We start from the raw sequence: 17,316 nt of genomic DNA, 5'->3' as shown, positions 1-17,316 counted from the left end.
CTACAAGGAAGGGTTTGGCCCCAAAAGCAAAGGGGAGGGAGGAGCAGTTCTATGCATGGTGAGGGAGGGTGCTAGGCACGCATAAATAGAGTAAAGACATGACCCCTACAGAGCAGGGGGGAAGGAGGGAAGGGGTCCTTAGTTGTAATGAGGGAGAACTGCAAGAAAACCTGCAGGGGAGGACAGCAGTTTGGGGTGCGGGTGGGGGGCATGGTGGTCAAGATGCCAAAGTACCAGTGAATGAGCCCAAAATGCAGAAGGAGAGACCAGGGCAGGGTGGTTACTGCCGGACTCAGCCTCATGTCTATTTCTGTAAAGAAATGAGCCATGGGTAAGGCATTGCCAGCCTCACAGACCATCCTCTAGGTCTCTGAAATGGGCTCTTTGGCTGGTGTTGGTCAAGCCTGTGGAGAGACTGCACTCACCTGGGCTGGGGGGCTGTGGCTCCCAGGGGCCATTGCCTCTGTCTCCAGGCCCCCTGCCTGGGCCAGGCCTTGGTCCTCTGAGGGCTCAGCTGGGGAGGGAGCAGGATCCCAGGGGGGAGAGGTCATTCCCTTCTCTTCCTGGGCAGGAGGCTGGCCTAGAGTGATTTACAGAGGGTGAGGCCCCACAGGAGGTACAAAGGCCCTGGCACTGCCCTCAGGAGAGACCCCAACCCCCAGGGAGAGGGAGGCAGCAGCTAGACTTGGAAATGAAGGGAGTCCCACCCTCTCTTCCTCCTTCTCTTGTGGCCCCTCCTCTCCCCCACCCTCCTGCAGACAACCAAGAGGCAGAAGGGGCTCTGGGATGCCAGGTGGGATGAGACTGGTCCGGCTCTCAGGGGCTCCTGAGTCAGAGCTCTCCCACCCACTGGCATTCTATTCTGTCTCCCCTGCATCCCCTCTCCCCATGCACACCCACACACATGCAAGCACACAGAATCTGGGCCACGGACAGACTGTCTGATCCAGGAGGGAGGGTGGCTGGGGAAGGCTGGGAATGACTGGAGGAAGTCTGAGGCTGGGAGGCACAGTCCAGTCTGGGGTTCAGCCCCCTGGAAGCAGGCGCCTCAGGCCTGGGGCCAACGTGGGGCCTTGGAGCAGGGAGGCCCAAGTCCGGGACCCTCAGAGCCCCCCCTCCCCTTCTGGTCGGGAAGTTTCAGCAGGAAATCGGACTGCCCGGGGCAGCTGGCACCGCCACCCGAGCCGCCCCCAAGCTGGCAGGAGCAAAGTAACCACCACTGCCAGCCTGGTAACTAACCCGCGCGGACTCAGCAGAAGCCAGCTGGGCGCTGCTTGGCCCGGAGCCCACCCGGAGCTGCCCAGCTCCGAGCCTGGGCACCCCCGCAGTCCTGGCTTTGGGCCGGGTCGGGCACGGAAACTGAGCAGCCCCGGGGGGGCAGGAGCCGGAACTCCCCCCCTCCCCTCCGGCCTCATAGTCCCATTTCCCACCCTCAGGAGGCCAGGGGAGGCCAGGGCTGTTCTCGGCCTCTCGCCCTCCTCCTCCTCTCCTTCCTCCTCCCCAGCCACGCCCTCTGCCTCAGTACCCCTCCCCACTTTTCTCTGCAGCCTTGGGGCCGCCCCCTTTCCCCGCCGCCAAGCCTGGTCTTTCCCGGAGAGGACCCAAAGGACTCACCTACCCCCACCCCTTCACTTCATAAATCGATTCTCCATCCAAGGGGCGCAGGGCGCTTCCGGGAAACAGATCAGGTAAGGAGCCGGCGGGTCAAACCACTCGCAAGTGTAGGGGAAGGTGTAGACGGCGCCCTGCCCCTCCGCACTTCTTATGTCCCAGAGGCCTCTGGGCCGCTGCTGTCCGGGCCTGGGGCTCTCCGGCCCTTCCCCCTCCCCAGCCTCAGGCCGCCCCGCGCCCCCCTCACCTTGCACGTACCCCGTTTCTCCTCTTGCCTCCCCCTCCCCTCTTCTACGGGCGCCCGGAAAGAAATGTTGAGCCAAGGGCGGGGGTTGGCCTTTCTGTGCCGCCTAGTTTGGGGGCGCTCCTGTCCCGTGGGTGTGGAGATGAAAGAAAAAGGGGCCCCGGGGACATAGTTGTCCGGGGTTCCCAGCGGGTTTTTTGAGCTAATGTAATGTGGGGGATAAAAAAAGGTTCTTGGGCGTAGCCAGGCGGGGAGGGGGCAGAGGAAGAAGGTTTTTCTTTCTCTTTTTAAATTTAGAATTTTATTTTTCCCCATTACATGTAAAAACAAATTTTAACATTTTTGAAACTTTGTCTTCCACAAAACTCCCCCCACCCTTTAAGAAAGCAATTTAACTTGTTACATAGGTGTAGTCATGCAAAACATTTCCATATTAATCAGGTTGTGAAAGAAAACAGACAAAAAGAAAACTTTATAAAAAGGAACTAAAAAAATTATGCATCAATCTGTATAGAAAACCCCATCAGTTATTTCTCTGGGGATGGATGACCTTTTTCATCATAAATCCTTCTGAGTTGTCTTGGGTCACTGCGTTGCTGAGAATAACCAAGTCATTCACAGCTTATCATCTTAGAATATTGCTGTTACTTTGTACACAATACATTTCACTTTGCTTCAGTCTTTGCTGGTTTTTTTCTGAGAGCCTCCCATTCATCAGTTCTTGTAGCTTGATAGTGTTCCATCATTATCACATACCACAATTTGGTCAAGCCATTCCCCAATAGGGGGGATTCCCCTCAATTTTGAATTCTTTGCCACTAGAAAAGAGCTGCCATAAATATTTTTGCACATATAGATCCTTTAATTTGGTAGATACCTACCTGGTAGTGGTATGGCTAGGTCAGAGTATGCATGGTTTTCTACCCCTTTGGCCATAGTTGCAAATCTCTCTACAAAATGTTTAAATCAGTTTGCAAGCCCACCAACAGTGCATTAATGTCTCATTTTCCCCATATTCCCTACATTTATCATTTTCCTCTTCTGTCCTATTATCCAATCCAATAGATATGATGTAGTACCCCAGAATTGTTTTGACTTGGATCTTTCTAATCAATAGTGAGTTCGGGCATTTTTTAAATATGGCTATAGATAACTTTGATTATTTTATCTGAAAACTGTTCATATCATTTTATCATTTATCATTTGGGAAATGGCTCTTATTTTAATAAATTTGACTGAGTTCTTTATGTGTTTGAGAAATGAGGCCTTTATGAGACAAACATGCTTCAAAAGTGTTTTCACAGTTACTGTTGTTAACTGTATTTTCCCTCCATCCTATTCCCTCCCCACACCATTTACTGTATTCTCTATCTCCTTTCACTCTGTCCCTCCTCAACAGTGTTTTGATTCTGACTGCCCCCTCCCCCAATCTGTCCTCCCTTCTATCACACACATCCCCCTATCCCCTTCCCCTACTACCTTCCTGCAGGGTAAGATAGATTTCTATAGCCAATTGAATGTGTATGTTATTCCCTCTTTGAGCCAATTCTAATGAGAGTAAGGCTCACTCATTCCCCAGCACCTCCCCATCTTCTCCTCCACTGTATAAGCTTTTTCTTGCTTCTTTTATGTGAAATACACCAATCCACCTCTCCCTTTCCCTTTTTCCCAGTGCATTCTTCTCTCACCCCTTAATTTTTTTTAAAGATATTGCCCCTTCATATTCAACTCACACCTATATCCTCTGTCTAAATATACTCTAGCCAGCTGCCCTAATAATGAGAAAGTTCTTATGAGTTATAAGTATCATCTTCCCATGTGGGAAGTTATTCTGCACAGTTTAACCTTTTAATATCCCTTATGATTTCTTTTTCCTGTTTACCTTTTTATGCTTCTCTTGAGTCTTGCATTTGAAAGTCAAATTTTCTATTCAGTTCAGATATTTTCATCAAGAATTACTGAAGGAGTAGAGAATGTGCCTCTCCTTTAATAGTACCATCTGGGACCCCCTGAAGCTTTGGACAGTGCATCCTGGAAGCAGTGCCCCACTTGAAGAAGGAGTTAAAAGTCAAGAAATAGTCTAGGAAAATGAGCAGATAGAAAAAATTGTGGACCATAGAAAGTTTTTGGGTGACAAGGAAAATCAAAATACACCCTGAGAAGAAGATAACAAAATCAAAGTTCCTACAACCAAAGCTTCCAAGAAATGTATGAATTGGCCTCAGGCCGTAGAAGCACTAAAAAGGACTTTGAAGATAAAGTAAGACAGGTAGAGGAAAAAATGGAAAAAAATCATGAAAAAAACAAAACCCAGCTTGAAAAGCCAAATGGAAAAGGATATACAAAAGCTCTCTGAAGAAAATAATTGCTTAAGAATTAGGATTGAGCACATGGAAGCTAATGACTTTATGAGAAATCAAGACACAATAATGTAAAACCAAAAGAATGAAAAAACAGAGGGCAATGTGAAATATCTCCTTGGAAAAACAGCTGATCTGGAAAATTGATCCAGCAGAGATAATTTGAAAGCCTTAATCAAAAAAAGAGCTTAGACATCATCTTCCAAGTAATTGTCAGGGAAAATTGTCCTGATATTCTTTCTCAGGTCTCATTTTCTGTAGGTTTATTAATGACTGATCTGTGTATATTTGTTTCGATATTGAGTATCTATTCTCCTTCATTGATCTATTTCTCTTTTTTGCCCCAATATCAGATAATTTTTTAAATAATCATTTGTATTTTGTGTTAAGATCTTCAGTGTACAAAGTGGCCATCAGCAGTTGTTGCTTTGAAGCATTCTCCTTTTCTGTGGCAGGGAGGAGGGTATAAGAAAACTGGAAAGATAGCAGAGGAGCCAGAGTTACTCAATAGTAAGAGTGGACCTATGATATGGGAAGATCACTGTGGTGGTTGAATGAAGGATGAACTGGAGCCAGGAAGATTCACCTATAGGTTATTTCAGTAACCAAGACAGGAGGTAATAAGGGGCTGTGCTGAAGCAGTGGCAGAGGCAGAGGCAGAGGAGAGAGATGTGACAAAGCTGAAATCAATAGGCCTTCATCAGACTGGAGATGAACAGAGAGGTTAGGATAAGGTCAATAGATCTGAGAATCATCAGCATATGAAATCCATGGAACCTGATGAGATCACCAAGTGAATAGAGAGGGCAGAAAAACCCTGTGGGACTCCTGTGGTGAGAGGGCATGATCTGAATGAGGATCCAGGAGAAGGAACTGTAAGGTCAATTAAGAGGAGAGCCTGGAGTGAGTGATGTCCTGACAACCTCGAGAGAAGAGAGTATCAAGAAAGAGAAAAGGGTGATCAACAGTGTCAAAGGCTGGAGAGAGGTCAGTGTACGAGGACCGAGAAAAGGCCGTTGGATTTGGCAACTGAGAGACTGTAAAGAATTGTTATTTGAGGTTTTTATGACCCCATCTTTTGGCTAGAATTTTCAAAAAAAAAAACCACCTCTGCATGCACACTTGCCTGGGGCTCCACGGGCGGCACAATGCTCCACCCACTGGTTGTGGCCATGGCGCTGGCACTTCATGTCATCACCACTCGCCGATGCCTACATGAGCCTGGCAAAATTATGACTGGAAGCCTAGTGAGGGCAGTCATGTGACTGTCAGAGCAGCCAGCCAATTGGCTGGAGGCTGTGTGTGGTCAGCCTGGGGTCTGCTGGGAAGAAGGGAGGTTTTTCGCTATTCTAGCTTGAAGCTGGAAGGCGACAGGACGCTGCTGTGTGTTCTCAGCTGATTCCTCGGTGGTGGTGGTATTCAGGTTGTATAATTTCCCTTTCCCCATTTTATTTCCTTTCCCTTAATCCTACTGATCCTGTTTGTGGGGTGGTTTTTTTTGTGTGTTTTGTTTTGTTTTGTTTTGCAGGGCAATGAGGGTTAAGTGACTTGCCCAAGGTCACACAACTAATAAGTGTCAAGTGTCTGAGGCAGGATTTGAACTCAGGTCCTCCTGAATCCAGGGCTAGTGTTTTATCCACTGTACCACCTAGCTGCCCCCTTGTTTGTGTGTGTTTTTTTTTAAGTTCCTTCTTGTTAAATAAATCCTGCTCTGTTTTGAGGGAGGCTGTCTGTTTCCTTCTTTGCTTCAATATTGTGGCGAGCCGCTTAGCTAACACTCCCCAATTAAAAATTGGTCCCTACAAGATCATTATGTGTCCTTTAAAATCTTGTGGAGGCTTGCCTGCCTCTATCTATATTATTGGGGAATGAGGCTGGGTTTTCTAAGATATTGCTACTTATAAATTAAAGGCTATTGCACCAGTTTGAGCAGCAAGCATATATTATTAATTTGACCACCCATCTGAATAACGTCCCCACTGGTTATATACCCAGAATGGAATCCCAGATGGGGGGCTGGGGAGAGTCAGAGAGCCCAGAGTAAGAGCACATGGCCTCAAGTTCTACATTACCTAAAGGGAGGAGAGAGAGTCCCAAGAAGGGGGCTGAGGCAGGGGGTGGGGGTGGGGGGGTCCTTGGTGCAAGGGAGTAAGCTATTTGTGGTCCAGACGCTTCCTTCCTTCTATAGGGGCTTATCCACTGCTCAAAACTAATTGGCTAGAATTATTCAAGTCCATTGGTTGATGTGACCTGAGGGTGGTCCATATTAAAATGAACTGTACCATGCTGAGGTCAGGGGCCAATGAAAGACAGATTTCCAGAGGGCAAAGGTCCTTTCAGTTAATCTCTACTGAGTTAGTCTGATCTCTATTGTAACTTTGGGCTGGATTTGAGAGATTAGCCAGAGTTATTGAGTTAAACAAACAGCCTCTGACAACCTAAGCCCAACTCCCGGCCTTCTCATGGTGGAACTGTTTCCACTAACAGGAGAAGGGGCAAAGGTGAGTCACTGGCGCCTTAAAACCAGTCGCTTCAGGCAGGTGGGGCTCGGGCAGGCAAGCCGCCTAGGGGAAGGAAACCCTGATTGGTAACCTCCGCTGCCTTGTGGCTATACCCATAGATGGGAAAGGCTTCAGGAATTAACCCAGAGGAAAAATCAGGAGTCGGAGTCCCTTAGGCAGTTCGATGTTGGACATCACATCCCTCTGGCAACTCCTGTGGCGGCACTGGTGCCAAACTGTACTGGCTCTGCCTCTCCTTTGGATTCACCAATATCGCAGAGAGGAAAACCTGCTGCATGGGCAACAGCGTGTTTTCCATATTGATCAGCCCAGGCCAGCGACCTGGAGAGGACACTCCAGCTCCTCCTCATGGGGTAGATACAACACGGGATTTGGCAGTTCCCGGTTATAAGTCACTCAGGAGCTGCGGCTCCCGTATCGGACTGCACAGTCACACAGTCGCCTGTGGCTCTTCAAGGCGCTGATCCATGGTGGTCCGAGACTAGTGGAGGCCTACTACTGCTACTACTACTACTACTACTACTACTACTACTACTACTACTACTACTACTACTGAGTTAAACCCCCATCATTAATCATTATTTTCTCACAATTAGTAATTTTGGCAAGAGCAATTTCAATGGAATAATGAGTCTGGAAGCTGGATTGTAAAGGCTTAAGAAAGTGAAAGGAAAAAATCTGAAGGCATCGCTACTATAGATGGCTTTTTCAAGGTGTTTATCCACAAAGGACAGAAGAGAATAGAGGATGATAATTCCTGGGCATAGAGTGAGGAATTTTTTTTTGAGGATGAGGGAGATATGGATGTGTTTATAGGCAGGTAGGAAGGTGCCAGCACTCACAGAGAGATTCAAGATAAGTGAAAGAATGAGGAAAACAGAGGGTGCAGTCTGTTCAAGGAGATGGGATAGAAAGGGACCTATAGTGTGCCACCTCTTCATGTGGAGGAAAGAGGGGCAGGAGAAAGTGTCCGAGCCATTGTGGAGAGTGGAGAGTGACTGATGAAACAGCCAAAGGAGGATTACCGAGCAGCAGGGAGAGCCCAGAGGAATGTGCAGCATAAATTGTAGAGAGCCGGTCAGAAGGCTCTGTGATTTTCTCCACTGCCTTAGGAGGAAAGGCTAGAAGATCAGCTCTAAGTCACAAGGCAGACTCTGACCTCCATCTTCTCTGCCTACTTATTATACTGCAGTCTTTTGTCCAAGCCTCTTAGGAGGACTTCACGTAGTAAGGGCCTAATAAATGTTTATTAATTAACCAACCAACAAAACGTTTGCTGTGCCACATCTGTATGACAAATGGACAAGGCTGGATAGCCCTTCCAGCAGTGAATTCCTGAGATTTCTCCACCAACAAAGAAACCGCAAAACAAGAAAAGCGAGAGCCTTCCCATTTCTTTTCTCCAATACTACAGCTCAGGTGTCCATTTTCACTTTGTGACATGTGAAATTAAGTGTGCGGTCAACTTATTTCTGTCCCAAGTTCAGGAAAAATTAGCTGGGGTTTCTAATCTATTTGTTACTTATAAATGAGAAGCTTTAGCACCATTTGGGGGGCATTAAGTGTTTATTGAAGCATACCAAGTATTAGTAAAAACAGAACACCTGGGTCAGAAAGTTAAGAAAAGGCCTATCTGGCCTAGAGCTCCAGGCTAGCCTGCTTCTTGTCCTCCAACACTAGGCTGTTCTAGAGCAGAACTGTGAGTGGGAGCTTCCTCTGCACCCAGAGGAGAGGCGGTCCTTACACGCTGCTCCAAGCTAATTGGCTAGCATCGCCCACACCCACTGGTTCACTGAACTTGAGTCCAGGAGCAGAACATGCCAAAGTCCCACAAAGGATGACTGTTCAGAGAACACACCCCCTGAGGACCAGACTCTCAGGTAGCTGTGACTTCAATCAAGTCAATTTTAAGCGAGACATTGTTGTCCCTGGCTCTGAGAGGACCAATGACATCATGACGTGTCTTGAATTGTGAGTCAGTTATCTTTAAGTGAGGCAGAGCTGCTCAAAGGTGTCAGCCTCACTCTGTCACACGGGAAGTCCACTGGCAAGACAAAGGTCGAGACTGAGGAGGCAGTGGGTGACCCTGGCCTTTCAGGTCTTTCCCGGGTCTCAGTTTGTCTGAGGCCACCCCCACTCAATGACTAGGGGCTAAGGGAGAGTTGAGACATGAGGCAGAAGGGAATGAGCAGCAGCAGGAGGCCAATTGGGGCTCTGATGACAACCCAGCAGAGGACCAGACCTGGGGAAGCCTTCAGGACCTGCCCCAGCCCTTCCAGGCAAGATTCAGTGGGAAGGGGCTTCCTGGGCCTTCACTTGCTACAAGGAAGAGTTTGGCCCCAAAAGCAAAGGGGAGGGAGGAGCAGTTCTATGCATGGTGAGGGAGGGTGCTAGGCACGCATAAACAGAGTCAAGACATGACCCCTACAGAGCAGGGGGGAAGGAGGGAAGGGGTCCTTAGTTGTAATGAGGGAGAACTGCAAGAAAACCTGCAGGGGAGGGCAGCAGTTTGGGGTGGAGGGGGGCGTGGTGGTCAAGATGCCAAAGTACCAGTGAATGAGCCCAAAATGCAGGAGAGACCAGGGCAGGGTGGTTACTGCCGGACTCAGCCTCATGTCTATTTCTGTAAAGAAACCAGCCATGGGTAAGGCATTGCCAGCCTCACAGACCATCCTCTAGGTCTCTGAAATGGGCTCTTTGGCTGGTGTTGGTCAAGCCTGTGGAGAGACTGCACTCACCTGGGCTGGGGGGCTGTGGCTCCCAGGGGCCATTGCCTCTGTCTCCAGGCCCCCTGCCTGGGCCAGGCCTTGGTCCTCTGAGGGCTCAGCTGGGGAGGGAGCAGGATCCCAGGGGGGAGAGGTCATTCCCTTCTCTTCCTGGGCAGGAGGCTGGCCTAGAGGGATTTACAGAGGATGAGGCCCCACAGGAGGTACAAAGGCCCTGGCCCTGCCCTCAGGAGAGACCCCAACCCCCAGGGAGAGGGAGGCAGCAGCTAGACTTGGAAATGAAGAGACTCCCACCCTCTCTTCCTCCTTCTCTTGTGGCCCCTCCTCTCCCCCACCCTCCTGCAGACAACCAAGAGGTAGAAGGGGCTCTGGGATGCCAGGTGGGATGAGACTGGTCCGGCTCTCAGGGGCTCCTGAGTCAGAGCTCTCCCACCCACTGGCATTCTATTCTGTCTCCCCTGCATCCCCTCTGCCCATGCACACCCACACACATGCAAGCACACAGAATCTGGGCCAAGGACTGACTGTCTGATCCAGGAGGGAGGGTGGCTGGGGAAGGCTGGGAATGACTGGAGGAAGTCTGAGGCTGGGAGGCACAGTCCAGTCTGGGGTTCAGCCCCCTGGAAGCAGGCGCCTCAGGCCTGGGGCCAACGTGGGGCCTTGGAGCAGGGAGGCCCAAGTCCGGGACCCTCAGAGCCCCCCCTCCCCTTCTGGTCGGGAAGTTTCAGCAGGAAATCGGACTGCCCGGGGCAGCTGGCACCGCCACCCGAGCCGCCCCCAAGCTGGCAGGAGCAAAGTAACCACCACTGCCAGCCTGGTAACTAACCCGCGCGGACTCAGCAGAAGCCAGCTGGGCGCTGCTTGGCCCGGAGCCCACCCGGAGCTGCCCAGCTCCGAGCCTGGGCACCCCCAAGGGGGCAGGAGGCAGACCTCCACTTCCCCCACCGCCAGCCTCCTGCTCCTGGCAACAACCCTGGGGAGGGCAAGGGAGGCAGGGGTTGTTCTCGGCCCCTTCCCCTCCTCATCCTCTTCTTCCCCCTCCCCAGCCATGGCCTCTGCCTCAGTACCCCTCCCCACTTTTCTCTGCAGCTTGGGGCTCCAAACCTGGTCATTCCCAGAGAGGCCCCAAAGGACCAGGCACACCTACCCCGACCCTTTCATTTCATAAATCCATCCAATGGGCACCAGATGTTCCCTGTGAAACAGATTAGATAAGGAGCCGGGCGAGTCAAACCACTTGCAAGTGTAGGGAGAAAGGGGAAAGAAGTTTCTTTTTTTTTCTTCTTTTTTTAAATTTCAAATTTTTTTCACGATTACATGTAAAAACAATTTTTCACATCGATTTTTAAAACTTTGTCTTCCCCATACTATTTCTGTTGTTTTTCTTTTTTGAATTTTTTCCTTTTTGCTCTGATTCTTCTCTCATAACATGACTAATACAGAAATATGTTTACATATTTCATGATTGTACATATATAGCCTATATCAGATTACTTGCTGTCTTGGGGGAGGGGGAGGGAGGGGAGGAAGGGAGAAAAATTTGAAAATAGAAATCTTATAAAAACAAATGTTGAAAACTAAAAAAAAACACCAAACACACAAATCTTTTTTTCACAAAACACCCCCCCTTTAAGAAAGCAAGCAATTTAATATAAGTTATACATGTGTGGCCATGCAAAACATTTGCATATTAATCAGGCTGCAAAAGAAAACAGACAAAAAAAAAACTTTAGTAAAAGGAACTGACAAAAAATATGCTTCAATCTATACTCAGACACCATCGGCTCTTTCTCTTGAGATGGACTGCACTTTTCCCAAGTCCTTCAGAGTTGTCCTGGATCATTATATCGCTGACAATGATTAAGTCATTCACAGCACATCATCTTACAATATTGCTGTCGCTTTGTACCCAATACATTTCACTTGGCATCAGATCATGTAAGTCTTTCCCAGTTTTTTCTGAGAGCATCCTGTTCATCATTTCTTATGGCACAATAGTGTTCCATCATCATCCCATACCACAATTGGGTCAGCCATTCCCCAATAGGGGGATCCCCTCAATTTCTAATACTTTGCCACCAGAAAAGAGTGACCATAAATATTTTTATACACATAGGTCCTTTAATTTTTTTGTTTTTTTTATCTCTTTTTAGATACTGACCTTGTGCTGTATTGCTAGATCAAAGAGTATGCATGGTTTTATACCCCTTTGGTCACAGTTCCAAATTACTCTACAGAATGTTTGAATCAGTTTGCAACTCTACCAACAATGCATTAATGTCTCATTTCCCCCATACTCCCCATGCCATTTGTCATTTTCCTCCTCTGTCCTATTATCTAATCCAATAGATATGACATAATACCTCAGAATTGTTTTGACTTGCATCTTTCTAATCAATAGTGAGAGGGGGCAGCTAGGTGGCACAGTGGATAAAGCACCGGCCCTGGATTCAGGAGGACCTGAGTTCAAATCCAGCCTCAGATATGTAACACTTACTAACTGTGTGACTCTGGGCAAGCCACTTAACTCTCATTACCCTAGAAAAAAAATTAGTGAGTTAGAGCATTTTTTTTAAAAAATATGGCTATAAAAACTTTATTTCATCTGAAAACTGTTCATATCATTTTATCACTTTTCAATTGAGGAATAGTTGTTTTTTAATAAATTTGACTCAGTTCTCTATATGTTTTGAGAAATGAGGCCTTTATCAGATAAACATGCTTCAAAAATGTTTTCACAGTTACTATTGGTAACTGTATTTCCTTCCATCCTGTACCCTCCCCATGCCATTTACTCTATTCTCTATCTCCTTTCACCTTGTCCTTCCTCAAAAGTGTTCTACTTCTGACTGCCCCATCCCCAATCTGCCCTCCCTTCTATCACACACACACCCCTATCCCCTTCCCCTCCTTCTTTCTGAAGGTGAATATATATGTTTAGCCTGCATTAAATCAATGATGAACCTTTTCATCATATTTTTTCTGTGGCCATATCTGAAACCACAATATGCCTGCCAACTATTTTTTTCTTTTTCCTGAAGGATAATGGATTCTGTCTTTCACATCACTTCTTCTTCTTTTTTTTGGTGAGGCAATTGGGGTTAAGTGATTTGCCCAGGGTCACAAATCTAGTAAGTGTTAAGTGTCTGAGGCTGGATTTGAACTCAGGTTCTCCTGAATCTAGGGCCAATGCTCTCTATCCACTGTGCCACCTAGCTGCCCCTTTCCCATTATTTCTTGAGAAGAGCCATTGTCCACTTATTTTCTAAAATTTCTATCTTCATCAATTCCAAAATATCATGATCAACCATATGACTGTGGTGCTGGTACAGTGATTACATCAAACTGTGTCAGCATGTGACCAAGTGCAAAAAATCCTGTCATTTTCTCATCTTGAGATCAAATTGTTTGCAGACTGCCAGAAAGGTCTGACAGACACGTGCAAATCCATTCTCACTGGACAATCCCAGGCATGCACATGCCCTCATTTCTTTTCTGTACAGCACACTAGAGTGGCTGACCCATTCCAATGTTCCCTTGTAATCTCACTTCATCAGCACGATGATTACTACTCCAAGGGACTTACAAATTGTTGCATTTTTCCAGTGCAGACAGCAGAGCCTTTGACAAACATGATCACTAGTGTGATAAAATAATGGGATTTAGCAGATACTCAAAGGTCCACCTGGAGATTAATCTAAACTGATTGAATTAAGTCAGAGTGGTTGACTGCTGATTAGCTTACTTCAAGTTAACTAGCTTGTAATCACATCTGGCCAGCCCTTAAGACAGTATTGTTCTCAGAAGCTAGACTGTGAACTTAACTGGAGTGGATCTGGATGATGCTAACCAATCTAGCTTGAAGCAATGTGTAAGGACCGCCCATGCTCCGGACCTATAAAAAGCTTCCACACTCAGTTTGCTGGGAGTTTGTGGTTGAAGCAGGCTCCTGGTGGAGGACTTGAGGAAGAACCAGACCAGGCTGGAACTCTAGGCTAGATAGGCCTTTTCTTAACTTTCTGAACTCCATGGGAATACCTGTATGCTTTAATAAATGTTTAATGCCCAAAGCCTGGTGCTGAAGCTTCTAATTTAAGGCGACCACACAATTTAGATTTTAAACATCACACTAGACATGAACATTACAAAATGTCATTGGTCATCAACAAACATTCTACAAAAATAGACCTTACATTGCCTCTCATTGCAGTATTAAGGTACATTTCTGATTGGAACTTACCTTCTCTTGGTGTTACTATTCTATCAAGTAGAGTTGGGAGAGTATTTATACTCTAAATTATTTAACTATTTAAATTTCAATTTATGGAATAGAACAAACATTTCTAAAATATAGTATAAGAAACTTCAGGGGCAGCTAGGTGCCGCAGTGGATAGAGCACCGGCCCTGGATTCAGGAGGACCTGAGTTGAAATCCTGCCTCAGACACTTAACACTTACTAGCTGTGTGACCCTGGGCAAGTCACTTAACCCCAATTACCTCACCAAAAAAAAAAGAAAAGAAAAGAAACTTCACATGAAACCATAAATTTCTTAAGTACAATTTTCTGTTCCTTTTAAATATATAATAAAGTGATCATGTAAACTTTTTTCTTCCCTCACTGTGCCCTCTAGAGATGGCTACCATTGGATACAAACAGTTTTACATGTAAAATCATTCCATGACTACTTCTATTCATCAATTTTTTTTCACTGGTTACAGATAGCATCTTCCTCCATATATCCTTTGTAGTTAATTTGGGTATTTCTAATACTCAAAATGACTTAGGTGCTGAATACTTACTTCGTGGTCACCATCTGAGTGGGTGCTGTCTGTGAGGTGGCTAAAATCCTAGCTATACTGTCTAAAAATCTAATGAGTGGTTGCCAATAAATTAGAAGCTTTAGCAAGAGTTTAGACTTTTAAGCATTTATTAGGGAGCGTAAGAATTTGGTGAGGAGAGGGAAAGAGGCTTAGATGCCTACATCTATCTATCTCAGGGAGCCAGCATTTCTAGCTAGGAGGTCCTGGGGAAAGAGAGAGCCTCACCCCTTCTTTGTCCCACAAGCCTCCTGTCTAAACCAGAAAACAGCCCATCCACAGACACACACACACACACACACACACACACACACACACACACACACACACACACACACACAGAGCTCCAAGCTAATTGGCTGGGAGCTTTGATCGACAGTACCCACGAGCAAACGTCACTTCCTCACGCTAAGGAACTGACCTTTCAAGCCACATGGCTTGCCTTCTCCTCATGGCGGAGCTTTCCCTACAGTATCTCTCCTGCAGGGGATGACATTCCAATTGTCATAGTGCTCAAAGTTCTTAAAATATTGCTCTTATTGTACACAACATTCTCTTGGTGATGCTCATTTTACTCTTCATGTTTTATGTAAGTCTATTTAAAATTTTCTAAGATAATCAAGCTCATCATTTCATATGCCATAGGTAGTTTATCCATTTCCCAAATGAAGGGAATCCCTGCAATTTTCAATTTGCCACCAGAAAGAGAGCTGCTATAAACCTTGTAGAACACCTAGGCTCTTTTCTTTTTTCCCTAATCAACTTTGCAGAGAGACTCACTACTGGTATTGCTAGGTCAAAGACTATAGACCATTTCATAACCCTTTGGGCATAACTCCAGATTGCTCTCCAAAATGGTTGGATCAGTTCACATTTTCACCAACAATTAATTAGTGGGAAAAAAATTAGTGTCTCAATTTTTCCATATCCACTCCAACATTTGTAACTTTCTCCTTCAACTATTTTAGCTAATCTGATAAGTGTCAAATTATATTTCAAGGTTCTTTTAATTTGCCTTTGTCTAATCAATAATGATTTAGAGCCCTTTTTCATATGGCTATAAATTGTTTTGATTTCTTCATCAGAACACTGCCTATTCATATCTTTTGAACATTTATCAATTGAGGAATAATCTAATGGATTTGTAAGGGACTTGGATGGCAAGCCAGGTCAGTCATTCTGTAGTTTTTGTGAGGGTGTAGTCAGTGTGTCAGTGTTGAAGAAGAAAGTTAGGTCAGAAGAGGTCTTTCTCTACACAGCTTGTTTTATCCACTTCAAACACCACTTGTCACTAGCCAATAGAAAAATACATCTTTGATATAGCAATGATCCATCAATTTTATTGCCTGGTTTGGTGGCCAAAAGCAAAAAATAAATTTCCATCTCTCACCAGATCTTATAAATTCTCCTACCACTTTCTACCTTATCCATGTGTAAGGGACCATTTTCACTGTATTCTGGTTATAAATCAAAATAGAGGTGGTAGTGCATTGTATGGGCAGCTGGGTGGCACAGGGTATAGGGTGACACGGGGTATAGGGTGACACGGCTGAAGTTAGGAAGGCTCATCTTTATGAGCTGAAAACTGGCCTCAGATACTGACTAGCTAGGTGACCCTAGGCAAGTCATTTAATCTTATTTGTCTCAGGTCCACATCTATAAAATGTGGGGGAGAAAGAAATGGGAAACACTCCAGCATTTACCAAGACCCAAACGGGGTCGTGAAGAGTCAGATGTGACCGAAACAACTGAACAACAAAGAGCATGGTACAGAGAATTGGAATCAATAGCCAGGAAGAACTAAACTTAACTTTCACCTCAGATACTTGCTAGCATTGTGGAGAAGTCATAACCTCTCCCTGCCTTTGTTTCTTCAATGATACGGAGATGACAGTGACTTCCTTTAAACATTGTTGTGAAGATCCAATGAGAGATAATGTCTATAAAGTACTTAGTCCAGTAATTGGCACATGGGAGACACGAGATACAAATGCTAGTTATTACTGCTTAGTTGTTATTACTATTATTAAATCAACTTGATGCAGAACCACATCAGAGATGGAGTTTGTCAGGTGTTGCTCCAAATATTCCAACCTGTTGTTTGGAGAGAATTGAATTAATATCATATAGGACATCATGTTCAATATCTTTCAATTCATAAATTATTGGATTAAAAATGCTATTCTTTGGGGGGGGGCAATGAGGGTTACGTGATTTGCCCAAGGTCACACAGCTAGTAAGGGTCAAGTGTCTGAGGCCGGATTTGAACTCAGGTACTCCTGAATCCAGGGCCGTTGCTTTATCTACTGTGCCACCTAGCTGCCCCCCAAAATGCTATTCTTATTCCACAAAATTGGTCAATAAGAGAAAGGTATTGTTCTCAGAAGCTAAGGACTTTGAACTCAACTCGAGACCACCTTCAAGTCCAGTGAACCAATGGATTTGGATGACGCTACCCAATCAGCTTGAAGCAGTGTGTTAAGAACCGCCTCTGCTCCAGACCTATAAAAAGCTTCCACACTCAGTTTGAGAGGAGTTTGTAGTTGAAGCAGGCTTGTGGCAGAGGACTTGAGGAAGAACCAGACCAGGCTGGAGCTCTAGGCTAGAGAGGCCTTTTCTTAACTCCACATGTTGTCTTTTTTCTAATACCTGGTATGCTTTAATAAATGCTTAATGCCCAAAGACTGGGGCTAAAGCTCCTAATTTAAGGCGATTACACATTAGAATTTTTAGACAACACATTTAGATTTTAAACATCACAATATCTAGCTTTTCAAGAATTTTATTAATTTCCTTAACTTTCTTATTTATTTTTGGTTAGATTCATCCAGTTCTGAGCAGGGAACATTAAGGTCCCCCACTAGGATAGTTTTATTATCTCTTTCTTCCTATAACTCATTCAACTCCTCTTTCAGAAATTTAGATGCTGTGCCATTTGGTGCATGTGTTAAGTATTGATATGACTTCCTTGTCTATGGTACCTTTCAGCAAGATATATTGTCCTTATCTCTTCTAACTAGATCTTTTTGCTTTT

At 45.6% G+C, this 17,316-nt stretch overlaps 2 protein-coding genes across 5 annotated transcripts in view; one reads left to right on the top strand and one right to left on the bottom strand.

The window, feature by feature from the left end:
- Window positions 1-1,742, bottom strand: part of LOC122750290 (zinc finger protein 501-like) — a 24,549-nt gene extending 22,807 nt beyond the window's left edge. Inside the window, exons 1-2 of one of the 2 annotated variants that reach the window (XM_043996981.1) lie at window positions 1,615-1,742; window positions 426-580 (exon numbers count right to left, since the gene is read on the bottom strand). In XM_043996981.1, coding sequence (XP_043852916.1) covers window positions 426-551 — 126 coding nt within the window. In that variant the 5' untranslated portion in view covers window positions 552-580; window positions 1,615-1,742. The remainder of the gene's footprint in view (window positions 1-425; window positions 581-1,614) is intronic. The other variant, XM_043996982.1, reaches the window with a different exon arrangement.
- Window positions 863-17,316, top strand: part of LOC122750293 (WAS/WASL-interacting protein family member 1-like) — a 17,361-nt gene continuing 907 nt past the window's right edge. The window contains exons 1-3 of one of the 3 annotated variants that reach the window (XM_043996985.1): window positions 863-1,230; window positions 1,548-1,688; window positions 3,790-3,843. In XM_043996985.1, the coding sequence (XP_043852920.1) occupies window positions 979-1,230; window positions 1,548-1,688; window positions 3,790-3,825 (429 nt within the window). In that variant the 5' untranslated portion in view covers window positions 863-978 and the 3' untranslated portion in view covers window positions 3,826-3,843. Of the gene's footprint in view, window positions 1,689-3,789; window positions 3,844-17,316 lie in introns of those variants that run through there. The other 2 variants (XM_043996983.1, XM_043996984.1) reach the window with 2 other exon arrangements.

Source organism: Dromiciops gliroides, chromosome 3, assembly GCF_019393635.1.
Source record: "Dromiciops gliroides isolate mDroGli1 chromosome 3, mDroGli1.pri, whole genome shotgun sequence".
NCBI lineage: Eukaryota > Metazoa > Chordata > Mammalia > Microbiotheria > Microbiotheriidae > Dromiciops > Dromiciops gliroides.
The sequence above is the reverse complement of the archived record's forward strand: the minus strand, read 5'-3'. Positions and strand labels throughout refer to the sequence as shown.